This window comes from Hemibagrus wyckioides, linkage group LG11 (genome assembly GCF_019097595.1).
Source record: "Hemibagrus wyckioides isolate EC202008001 linkage group LG11, SWU_Hwy_1.0, whole genome shotgun sequence".
NCBI classification, from domain to species: domain Eukaryota; kingdom Metazoa; phylum Chordata; class Actinopteri; order Siluriformes; family Bagridae; genus Hemibagrus; species Hemibagrus wyckioides.
Genome location: NC_080720.1, coordinates 25,582,564 through 25,594,895, shown reverse-complemented (window position 1 = coordinate 25,594,895; position 12,332 = coordinate 25,582,564). Strand labels below are relative to the sequence as shown.

Below are 12,332 nucleotides of genomic sequence, written 5' to 3'. Positions count from 1 at the left end.
AATCACTTCCCAGCAAAACATTAATAACATGTACAGAGTAAGCATGTTTAACCGACGTCCTACTGAAATAGGAATAAAACATACAAAAGGAAGAACTACAGGCATATGTGCAGGTTCCTCCTAACATGTCCGACTATGCTATCAAACCAAACACAGTGGTATCTCTCAAAAGGATCTACTGTCGTGACACGCAGCAGGAGTCAGACAAGCATCACAGCAAGCCAATGTCACAACAAAGGACAGTGTTGAGAAGCATGACATCACCACATCCCACAGATCAGAACTGCCATTTCCTCAGGGAGTCCCAGCAGAAGAGTAAACGACAGGCCACACAGCTTCTAATTATCTAAAGCTATATTGACCTAAAAAACCTCATTTACATTCACATCATTTAGCACATATCCAGACTTCCAGAACAAGATATCCTCATGTTAGCCTAACTGGTCAGCAGCTAATAATACCTTTGAGTTAAACCCCTGTAAGGGGGAGGTTAGCACAACAAGAAAAGAAAACACACATGTCGAGGGAATTTTTAAATAGATAAGCGCAGTGGTAAAGAGGTTTGTATTTAGTCCTAGTCTCTAAACAGTCATTCCACCAAGTGACAGATTTTACCAAACATCTAAAATAAAATATAGTATGCAAATTTTTTGATTTAACATTATATAATAAAAAATAAAGAAACAAGTGGCAGAAACAGATTCATTGTGTAAGCAATGTAAACTATGGAACTGGCAAAGGTGTATATACCCCTGGGGCTGAAGTGACAAGTGGATCCTCCCCCATTTCACCCAGCGTGGTGCCTTCAATAATGCCACTTGCCACTGCTCTTCAAATATGGTACATTTTTATGCCTTACACCTCCCAGGGGTGTTAAATAGCTGCTGGGAATGAGGTCACATGAAAAGCCCCAAAGCTGAGTGTTTCTCAGTTCCATCTTTAAGCTCCATTTGGCTGGGGAAACACCACAGAGAACACAGTGCTGCGTCAGGGCCAGCTAAAAGCTCCCAGTTTCGGAATTTCAAACGCTAGTTAAGAATATATGAGAAAATCACATGCCAAGGTCCAGCCTCAAAGAAGGTTAGCAGAAGGTGGTCAAAAGTGGCACAACAGAAAAGCATTCGCTCCGTCAACACAAGATGGAGAAAATAAATCCTGAAAATGAGAGTTCAGATAAAACTGGCTATGTGCTCTTTAAGGAAGAGATCACATCCTCTCTCCCATGAGAGTGATATTAACCAATCACAGGCATTTGTGAACTCATGCATGTGTATACAGTGCTTTCTTTTTTTTTTTTTTTTTAGGATGCTCCCAAATTTTCCAACAAATCTAGTTTCCACCTCGTTTCCCCCACCCACACATTAGGGCTCTACCTCACAAGAGCTTTCAACCAGGGAGGGTGAAGTCTAACAAGTGCTTCGTCCAAGACATGTGAAGCCAGACGACCACGCAGGGAGGCGTAACACACTGAGGAAAGCCATATCCATGATTGGTTAGCGTCAAGAGAAGAGCACTTAGACTCTTGGACTTTTGACTCGGGAGCCTGCAGATAGTAACTTCTATCAGGTGTGTCCTGCTCTGCAACACAGTATGAGCCACAGTTTGAAAAGATTCAGTGCTTGGCTTCGTGGTTGGTAGAGATCATGTGATGAGGTGAACTAGGTAGTGAGTGGAAAATGGATTAGGATCAAGCTGGGAGGAAATTCATTTGGGGTGATTATATTTTAAATTAACCCATCACACATTTCCCCTTCAAGTAGAGACTGATCTTGAGTAAAAGATGGAAAAATCAAAATGGTGTGCAAAATGTGTGTGTCATTTCATTTCTTTTTTCCCCCCTGTAACTGGGAAAGAACAAATCTCTATTCAGCTCAGCCTGAGAACTCATGGTCTCTCACCACCCACACTCAAAACATCCAGCACAGAGAGAGAGAGAGAGAGAGAGAGAGAGAGAGAGAGGGAAGAGGAAAAGAGAGAGAGGGAAAAGGGAGAGAGGGGGTGGTTGGGGCAGACAACTGATGAAGCAAGAAGGAAAAGCCAGAGCAGTGGTCTTCAGCAACTGTTCATTCTTTCCTATTAAATTAGATTTTAAAAGGTACATGCATTCAGTAAAGCTATATCCATCTCTTTGTATTGGAGTCTAAAAATACCCTACAATACAGAAATGCATGTTTCAATGCCCAACATAGTGTACAAGTCCTTATCTCTATTTATATATCCCTTTATCTCGCTCTCATTTACACACTGTATATACAGGATATATAGACGTAAACACTCACCATCCACTTTATTAGGAATACCTCATGTGAAATAAAGTAACATATATAATCACTCCAATACATTTCACTGTTAAAACCTTCACTTAATGTTCACAAACATCAAGCATCAAAACAGGGAAAATTATATCTCAAAATCTGATCATTGCTCGGTTGTTGGTGACACACAGGCTGAGTATTTCAGATACTGCTGCTCTTTATGCACAAAGGCCTCCAGAGTTTACACAAAAAAACATGCAGTGAGTGTTATTTCTGTGAGCAAAAAAGCCTTGTTGATGAGAGAGGTCAGAGTAGAACAGAACATCTACAGTTACTCAAAAAAAATCTGTGGTGAACAGAACAAAAATCACAGAAAGCACAAGTCAAATCTTGAGGCTAGGCTTCAACAGCAGAACTTCCTGTCAGTCAGGAATAGGAATCTGATGCTACAGTAGTCACAGACTCACCAAACCTGAACAGCTGAAGAAAAACCAAGGAGACCACTTTCCAGTCTTTACCTGCACAGTTATAGTGCTACTCCAACTGTATTTGCATGATGATATTATAATATGCATATGTGATTGGCTGCTTGGATAACTGTGTTCCCATTTGAATCAGAATGTAAAATACAACAGCGTTGTGGTATAAATATAGGCATATAGATATTGATATAAATGAATCCTGAATTTAAATCAAAGGGGGAAGTTAGCTTCTAATCTAACATATCTCTTCGCGACCATTAATGTAACTTTATTGGCCTTGTGCCGCCAATTAATTCATCCCTGACCCCAGACTTGACATAGCTGCTTCTTGGACATATGGGCCCCCCATGTGCGCACCTCCTTCTCTCCTGTGGGCTGACTGGATCTTCTTGAGGGATTTCTAATTAAATCTAAACAGATATATGGCATCGCTGCTGCAACGCTCCTAGTGAGCTCTGTCCTGCACCAATAAATAAAAAAAAAAAAAAAAAAAAAAACACTCCAGCTTCCACAAGGAAGCTTTACGGTGAAGAAAAACATCTACAAAGCAGGAAGCAGGCAGTAAAGGACAGAGGGCTATAACGGCGTACACAAGCTTGTCACTAGAGGGAGGGTATGGTGTTATGCTCTGTTGTCCAGATGCTCTTAACGAAGTGTACAGGACGGCTGCTGGCTGCCGCTCATTAATGGTACCCTCCAGGCAGACTTGGTGGGAGGGGCTGGAGTTGTAGCCCGCATCACCATATGCATGATGCCTGCACCGATTCGGGGAGCCTTATCTCTGTCGCCATGCCAAAGTGACCCTGACGTTCAAGTGATGCCATGACATCTTTTGAACAGCCTTCTACACATGGCATGCGTCTGGTATCTTAATGTGAGGATCTGCTGCCATTCTGCATGAGGATTCCCTTTTCTTGCCAGTCTAATCCCCTTTGGGAAACGTGAAATGGTAGCATTGTACGCAAATGCTAATTTTGTTCCAAAAAGAAATTTTTTGCATCATTCAGCTGAGGGAAAACAAAACAATTCAGCGAGGAAAGACGCGTGTTGAAATGATTGGGAACAGCACGCTAGTGCAGTGGAGCAGGTGGTGCTAAAATTATCTTCCCACTGCAAACATACCCCTTCCTCTCTGGGCTCAATGAGAGAGATGAAGGGCAAAAGAGGACCATGTTGGACCATGTGGTACACTCTGGGACGCAGGCCGTGTACTGATCTACTGGTCTCTGTAATTACGAACAAGCCTCAGTTAACCCAAGAGAGCAGATTTATGTTGCTTTGGGGATTTTTTTTCCCCATTTCCACTAGGAAATCTGATCACGTGGCCACCACATTTTAGGCATGGAATCATAAGGGCAAAATGATAGCTGGGCCTGATTTGCTGCACCAGGATGCTAAGAAATGCCCTTTACAAAAGACAGGGCGGTAACGTCAAGTTCACAGATGTGCTCTGCATGTGTCATGTGTATGTTTTAAAATGACTTGCTGTGGTGAGGGTTGCCTCAGCAACGTTCTGAACAAAGATGACCACAAAGAGGGAGCAATTCATAAAGAAACAATGAGTGCACGGCACAGTGTCGGATCTCTCCAAGATACACGCAGTCCTAACATCAGCATCCTGGGACAGTGGCATAGTACTCGGTTGCATAACTGCTATACGAACCCATGCTTAAAAGCTATATAACCACTGTTTAAAAGCATCTCTCTGATACTACAGCGCAGCAATCAGCTCAGCCGATTACATAATTGCACTTCTCCTGTCCTTTTTGCTTTCCCTCTCATTTCTAATTCAGCCTTTATTTCCCTTTTCCCTCCTCTGCTTGTCACTTACAATTTCGTTCATCCTTGTAGAAAATTGAAATACATTTTTCTTAGTCATTCTTCATCTACTTCTAGCTCTCGCTCACAGTCTGCATTCTTTCTTCACACGTCTCTCTCTCTCTGAATCCGCACTGTGACCATCTTCCGTTCCAAATCGTTCCATTAGACAGCCTCGAGTTCTCACGAGTGAAAGATCAAGAGGCGTGTCCTGTATCGGTTTTCAGATGGGATTTGCCATCTGTCAAGCCCAGAGGCTGGCAAAATGTCTTGAAACAAACAAGAAGATACAAGAAATCCTGCACTGATTTGGACTGAAATCTGAGGAATGTTGTGATGGAAAAATGCCACAACGTATTACATGCGTCAAAAGCAAAAATCAACCAAACAAAGCAGTTCCTTTCTACTGAGTGGATGACTTTGTTACTTTCACTTGTATTCAAGACCAAACAAATAGGACATAAGAAGAAACACATTCTCGATTAGCCCTTTGAAGGAAACCGTCAAAAGCTAAACTAACACAGGACAGTTTGTGTAAAAGATTTTACAGGTTGACACACTGATTCTTCTACATGCCTGAGCAGGTTTCCATCCCCACTCCCCAAAGGTTCCACGTTCAGACTAAACCTTCACATAAAATCTGACAATGTACACCTCTCCAATAGGTGGAATTTAATAGTAATAATAACATTTTTAAAGATAATACAAAATAATTCACAAACATGTGTTGAATCATTACATTTAATGTGTTTAAAGCAGATGACATGAACACTACAGAGCTAAATTAAGAAGAAAACCTTTCTGACTGCAGTTGTTTTAAACAAAGACAGATTAACCATGCATCTCATCATTTAGCTTCATATTGTATGTAAATGAATAGAAAAAGGGTTGGACTTATAACACAATACCTTCCGAGTTGCATAGCTGAAATAATTTTGGGTCAAACAGAGAGCGACAACTCCGATAAATACACTGGATGATGGAGAGCACAGAAGTTTGAACAGGTACTGAATGTGTGTCTCACATTTTGCTTGTGGATATTAGCCGTGCTTCATTCCATTTATTTGCCAGTGGGTTACATTTATATAGGGTTGTGGGATGATGTCATTATTACTGGAGGGGATCTCTGGGATTTCAGTCCTGTACGAATCCATCAGGTCAGTAATGTTTATAGACTATGCACGTACAATTCTGGTAAGATTATGCTCTACTCTTTCTGTCCATAAAATGACCACGGATCATTTACTCTACACTCCATTAAATCCTGTGGTTAGGTGCTGTTTCAACAACAGACAAAAATAAAAGAAGCCAAAAGTTTAAAACCAAAAATAAAGATGATGTTTCAAAGGACGGATCAGAGAATCAAAGCTTAGGTATTTTATCAAGTTCCTAGCATGAACACAACCTACAGACATGTTATTGACCTAATAATGGCAAAACACTACCTGCACCCAAAAAAAGGTCAAATCAATCCGTTTGTATTAAAATGATGGGTATGCAGTAGGCATGGGTGTGGAAATGGTCATGCACACACTGTGAAGTCAATCCCATCTCTGGGATTTATACAAAGATCCTGTACAGACATCATCTTAACAGACATCTGATGCTTGTCCGGAAATCTTATCCCGTCCGTAATAGTACTTGTGACTGAGATAATCTGATGATGTAATGCATATGCATTTCATAAGTATTCATTTCTAACCAAACAGGTGGCTACTAAGCAATACAATGAAACACCTGCTGACTGATATAATGTTAAAGTGTAAAAAAAGATGGACTCTGAAAGAAGGTGTGAAAGTGAACACTCATGATCTGTCCAGTTTGTTGTAAGAACTGTTCGAGGACATTAAATGGCCAAAAAGGGACAAAGTTGAATGGGACTGGTGAAAGCATAAATGGCCATGCCATTAGGAGTCAGAACTTCACCCAGTCTTACCTTCGATGGCAATGACATGCTCCCGGATCTGGTTCTGCAGCAGAGGCTCGTCCACCCGCTCCAGCAGCTCGTAGATGGAGTAGATGTTCGGATGGACGGATTCAAATCGCTGAATCTCGGCTCTGATCGCCGCCGAATTGGCGAGATGCTGTTGATAGTTCATTTTGCGAATGAAAAGCTCCTCAACAGGCTCCGATGTGTACTGGCAATGTGAACGTGTCTCTATATGATCCAGACAGCGAACTAGACCATCGTCAGAGAAACAACAGCCCTAACACAGTCTTCGAGCTCTGTACAAGCACAACACTTGATTAGTGTTTATTAATCCTGCAAATGGTTAGGTTTTTCGAATGGCAAGTCCAACACTAACCAGCCCAAAAGCCTAAAGCAACTAGCTAGCAGTGGCTCTGAATTGCGGCTGTGTAATGATGATATTTCCAAACAGCAGATCCCAATGCAGACGCTCGAAAGCCGGAGGGAGGCTGAGAGTTCTCCTGAGGTGAAATCCTGGCTGAAGGGGCAGATAGAGACGGTCAGCTCGGCACAGCTTCCCCATATCCTCCCTCCGCCTCCGGAGTAGGGAAAGACAAAAATCACACCAAAAACTTAGCGTATGAACACAGCCTGCTGAAATCACCAAGTGTTTGTCATAACTGGCTAAAGGCTATCTAGCTAGCCAGGTTGAAAAAAAAGAAGAAAGACAAGAACAGGCCGCTAAAAAACGTTCAGTTTTTGCAGAATAAAGTACACATGACCGGGCCCGGCCCTTGTCATTGCTTTTAGGCCACTGGTTGCCTTGTTTAAAGGAGAAAAAACAGCCAAGAAAATTAACGCAACAACTCCGAAAGAGAGCGCCGGTTAGCTAGTTGTGTGATCTGCTAGCGCGCTAGCCCGCTGTAGTGGATCGGTTCTGCGCACTCCGCTCGCTCCCTCGTTTTCACTTCAGCGCGCGCTGCCAAAGAACAACGGACGAACTATTTTCCCACAGACGTTAGCAGCTTGCCGACCTACACGCACATAAACCGTGATGTTATGTTCTGTCGCGGTCGCTTGTCTCCCGGTATTGTTTTCTGCTTCACGAGCAAAGACGGGAACGTTCCCCTTCCTCCTGCGCCGCTCTCCGTCCCGTCCGTATCCTCTCACACACCATTGCGCGTGCTCGCTCCTTGGGACATTTCCTACTGGAAAGCTTCGAGTCGCGGCGGCTGAGCGTTGGTCACGATCCTGGCTGCAACAACCCTGCGCAGTGCATCGAAGAAATGGGCTTGTCCATACCACGCAGTCTTTACGGCACTGGCTGCGCTTATCCTGTGCAGCCCAGAACACCTGTGTGTCCAGGTTTTAGATGACATAGGTAGCAAACAGAGACTAAATTAAGATCTAGGGTCAGTTAGAGACTCCCGGGTTTGATCCTGAGCTCGGGTTACTGTCTGTGTGGTGTTGCTGTCCATGATCTCCCCGTGTCTGTATGGGTTTCCGTGGAGTTTGCAGGCTTTCTTTCAACTGGCAAAAACATGCTAGTAAAATATTTGCCCCTAGGTGTAAATGTGTGTGAGTGATGGACACACATTTAGGATGCATTCCAACCTCATGGCAATGTTCCTGGGATAGGCTCCGGGTCCACTGCTACCCTGACCACTATAATGGTTACTGAAGATGGATGAATGAATGAATTTTCAAGCTGTATTACATCATCATTGTATTATCTCACTTAACTTGAAGGTATCATCTAATTATCTAGACTGTCTTGCTTTTGCATAATATCTGATTTGTTTCTTAATGCAAAACAAATGGCCTTGTTATAATATTGAAAACTTTAATAGTTACGCTATGGTTATCCAAGGCATTGGATGAAAATGCCATATAAATTAGATAAGATTCATTAAGTCGGCATGAACTGCATTCGAGTAATAAACCTCCTGGACACAAGATTCGTGGTTGGAATTGGGGCTGTAAGGCTTATTTTAAGAGTGGCAGCTGCCATCCATGTGGTCACGCCCCAACACACAAGTCACATAGCAACAAAGGCAGTGTACTTATCACCCGACCCAGTGTTTAATCTGAGCACAACACGATGCGTTTAACTGCATATGTCTCGCACAGATAGGACTTGAAAATGACATGAGGCATGATCAGTAAATGCAATGTGAAATTGAAATTCATTTCAATTTATTTTGTGCGTGAAAAGACATTCTTGCAATGAGCAAATAAATACATTTGAATTCAGTCTGGCAAAACACTTCCCAAAAGCTATACCTATTTCTATGAATGTGTCTATGAACATAACAGAAAAAAATAAAATAAACAATGTCATCTTTCCTGAATTAAAGTGAATTTAATTGACTAAAATTAAATTATTGTTATTGTTATAGCTTATTTATAGCTTATTCAGATATTTTGTTAATTATATTTTAATAACATTGGATTCAAAAGTGCACCAGGAAGTAAGCGCTCTGCTCCTTCGCCACCTGAGCCTCAAGTAGACAAAAGTGAAACAGGTACTTCCTCATCACATGACCTTCATTCCATCCACAAGCAGCGTGTGCATTACTCCATTTCTTTTCTTCCCACCGCCAGTGGCTTTTATGCAACACTCATGCTTCCCCACCACAAAATGCGTCTCAGTACTGTCATCTGTAAACTCCCCCTGTACATGATTCCAAATACAAATACACAGATTTTATGATTAAAGTTAATAATGCATCAGCAATAAAAGCACAGCACACACGAATATCCCGGCAAATGTATGTGTACTTGTATTCATTTAATTCTGATTGTCTGCAGCATCTTGTTCTTATACATGACAAGCAATAATAATGATGCATGAGCTCTTCATACAAACCAGAGTCACCCAAAGCATGATTTAAAGAGTAACTTACCGCGGTTTCCAGCTTTTGGCCATTGCACCATACATCCATGGTATCTTTCTCTGATAAGCCAGATTGATTTAAACAACACACATTAGAAAATAGAGCACATGAGGACATGTAGGAGTATTGCAACATCTGGCAAAGGAGCATGCCTATGACTGTAATCCTGTAATTATGCATGCTACAAACATCTAGAACTCTCTGAATGCTTGTCTGTAAAATAAGTAAGGAAAAAGAATGTAGAAAACTGCGCACAAAAGGTTTAAATGAGATTCATTTGAAGATAGCGAGTGGCATAAACAATTACAGTAGTTACTAGCTATTTTATCCTAAATGCATTCTTCCTGAACACATTTTCTCCTGCTGCATTGCTTTTCTGTCTTACCCAGAACAATCCTGCAGTCAGCACCATCAAGTTTCAGCAGCCAAGTCTTGGATATTTTGGCCCAGTTGTCTATAAAAGTCTGGAGGCTCTTTCCATTGATTTCCAGCGTGTACTCATAAGTAAAGCCGGTAAGTGCTTCGATATTTATAGTAGCTTTTGCTCCTGTATGCCCAACAGGAAATGTTTCCTTGCCCACCAGTTTGAACATCCAGTCCCTTCTGAGGACCTCCTTTAAAACAAAACAGTCTCAGCATGTTTTTGAAGAGGTACAGTAATGCGATGACACTATGAATTTACTACATTGTTTCTCATCATCTGCAAATCAAAACATCATATAATAACCACTGCAGCTCACCTTCCCATTGATATAAACAACACGCTTCCCTGTGGTGGTTCCATGCTCAAATTCAATCTGGTAAATCCCATCGCTGAGAGGCACCTCCCACATACCCACCATATCTGCCATTTTATTCTATTAGCTGCACCTATTCGATTAGTTGCACGGGTAATGTATTTGGCCTCTATTCAACCTTAACACGCTGCATAAACCAAAACCGGGACATATTAACAATCTTCATAGTTCTAAACTGCTGATGAATTTCCTGAAGCCATTTTGTTCTTGTCCAGTGCTCAGCAACACATGCATTAGTGTTAAGAGGCTTAAATTACCAGGCCCTGTGTGTGTGTGTGTGTTTTGTTTATCCATTGAAATGTGTTGGCTCCAGCAAACACAGAATCATGAGTCCAAATTGAATTAAAACTGAAATAAATACTAATTTGGGGTTTTCCAGTCATTAAAAATGAATGATTTTTCAATCAACATATTTTCCGCAATGCATTGCTGTAGGAATATACCCCATAAAACTATTAAAATGTAATCTGATCTGTTACAATACTGCATCCTCCTTTAGTAGTGGCCGAGCTTGGTAGGCATCTGTCTGCATGGAGCTTCACTTCTTCTCTTTGTGTCCATGTGCAGTTCCTCTATGTTCTACACTTTTGTCCCACTGTCCTGAAAGATTCCAGTAGATTGTTCCCTTAAGATTTTGTGAATTGCCCATACGGTTTGAACATGCGTGTGTATGTAGCCATCTGGCATCTCATCCAGTGTTCTCAGGATAAACTCCCTTACTCAAGATGAATGAATGAATCCTACCTTAGAATTAGAACTACCAGCAGATGGCAATCTCTCTCTCTCTCTCTCTCTCTCTCTCTCTCTCCTTCATCCATCACTCACTTTATTGCCCCTTCACTCTCAATTACCATTCATGCATGCCTGATTTTGTGTGAAAGTCAGAGCAAGTAGGAGTGGCTGAGGTGACTAAGCCATCGTGCCCCCCAGTTCTTTAGAAATGAATTAATTTTAAGCATCTTAGTGGAGCAGGTAGAGTTGCCACCTCACTGCACCAGGTCTCTGGTTCGATACTGAGCTCCAGTTATTGTCTGTGCAGAGTCTTCATGTTTTCTCCATGTGTGCCTGTGAATTTCTTCCAGTTACTCTGGTTTCCTCCCACCTACCAAAAATATGCCATAAGGTGAACTGCTAACTATATAATGTTCCTAGGTGTGATTGTGTGTGTATGGTATCTGCACTATCCACAGTGTATTGCCACCTCATGCCCCAGTTCCCAGGGATTGAATCCAGATCCATTCTAACCCTGGCCAGTAGGTAATGAAAATTAATGAAACTAACCAATAAATTGTATAGATGCCAAACTCCCTCTATACCTTACTCACTCACACTATAGTATACAGTAAATTTAACCAACCCGATGGATATATAACCAGCAAACCACTAAATGTATCCAACTTTATTTCACTAGTTTATTTAAATTCCATCAATTTTGTCAGCCATTCATCAAAATGCAGCCTTATTTTCTAACATATTTTATAATCTCTTCCTGTTAAAACATGATTTTGTACAGAACATTATTGTTAATGAAAAGTTCTTAGGTCAACTAATTCTGTTGCTTAAAGAAAAAAATAATTGCTAAAATAATTGCAGTTGAAGTGGTTTTGTTTCTCCCACCTTCTCCAGTCATGTTTGTGTGGAGTTTATGCTCCCCCTATGCCTCAGGGATTTCCTCCGGGTACTCTGGCTTCCTTCCCCAGTCCAAAGACATGTATTGTAGGCTGTGTGGCATCACTAAAATTGTCTGTAGTCTGTGAATTGGTGTGTGAGTGTGTACGATTGTGCCCTGAGATAAGCATCCTGTCCAGGGTAAAATGGGCTTGTGCCCTGAGTCTCCTGGGATAGGCTCCAGGTTTCCCACAACCCAGTTGGATTGACAGTGTAGAGAATATATGGATAGATGGAGGGAGGGAACGATGGATGGATGGCTATTTTTTTAGCTTAATTTGTTTGAAAAGCTATTTGTTTTAGCTTAAATCCCTCTAGACCTTTATAGAAGGCAATATAATGTTCTTAGCTGTTAAGATGGAGTAATACTTACCTTTTTTTTTTTGCAAACAATTATAATACACCAGGAACCAACATCATGAACAGCAACATTTCAGTATTCACAGGCAAAGCCTGACGAGATGACTCATTAAAAGTATGGAAACATGTGCATTAGCTTTAAACAG

At 41.5% G+C, this 12,332-nt stretch overlaps 2 protein-coding genes across 3 annotated transcripts in view; both read right to left on the bottom strand.

Annotated features, from left to right (window-relative positions):
* Positions 1–7,678, bottom strand: part of agap1 (ArfGAP with GTPase domain, ankyrin repeat and PH domain 1) — a 134,644-nt gene extending 126,966 nt beyond the window's left edge. The window contains exon 1 of one of the 2 annotated variants that reach the window (XM_058402731.1): positions 6,492–7,678. In XM_058402731.1, the coding sequence (XP_058258714.1) occupies positions 6,492–6,654 (163 nt within the window). In that variant the 5' untranslated portion in view covers positions 6,655–7,678. The remainder of the gene's footprint in view (positions 1–6,491) is intronic. The other variant, XM_058402732.1, reaches the window with a different exon arrangement.
* A 1,128-nt stretch (positions 7,679–8,806) lies between these two features.
* faimb (Fas apoptotic inhibitory molecule b) lies at positions 8,807–10,242 on the bottom strand. The gene is made up of 3 exons (XM_058403896.1): positions 9,747–10,242; positions 9,371–9,420; positions 8,807–9,138 (listed from the first exon to the last, which is right to left on the bottom strand). Exons 1-3 carry the CDS (start codon positions 9,952–9,954, stop codon positions 9,001–9,003), a joined length of 396 nt encoding a protein of 131 aa, XP_058259879.1. The 5' UTR covers positions 9,955–10,242; the 3' UTR covers positions 8,807–9,000.
* Positions 10,243–12,332: the final 2,090 nt, after the last annotated feature.

Bases quoted from the DNA above. Each gene is read 5' to 3' on its own strand.
- faimb (XM_058403896.1), bottom strand. From the start codon at position 9,954: ATGTTCAAACTGGTGGGCAAGGAAACATTTCCTGTTGGGCATACAGGA. The intron at 9,421-9,746 runs GTAAGACAGAAA...CTGGCTTATCAG, and splicing joins TGACTGCAGGATTGTTCTGG to AGAAAGATACCATGGATGTA. The intron at 9,139-9,370 runs GTAAGTTACTCT...AATCATGTACAG, and splicing joins GCCAAAAGCTGGAAACCGCG to GGGGAGTTTACAGATGACAG.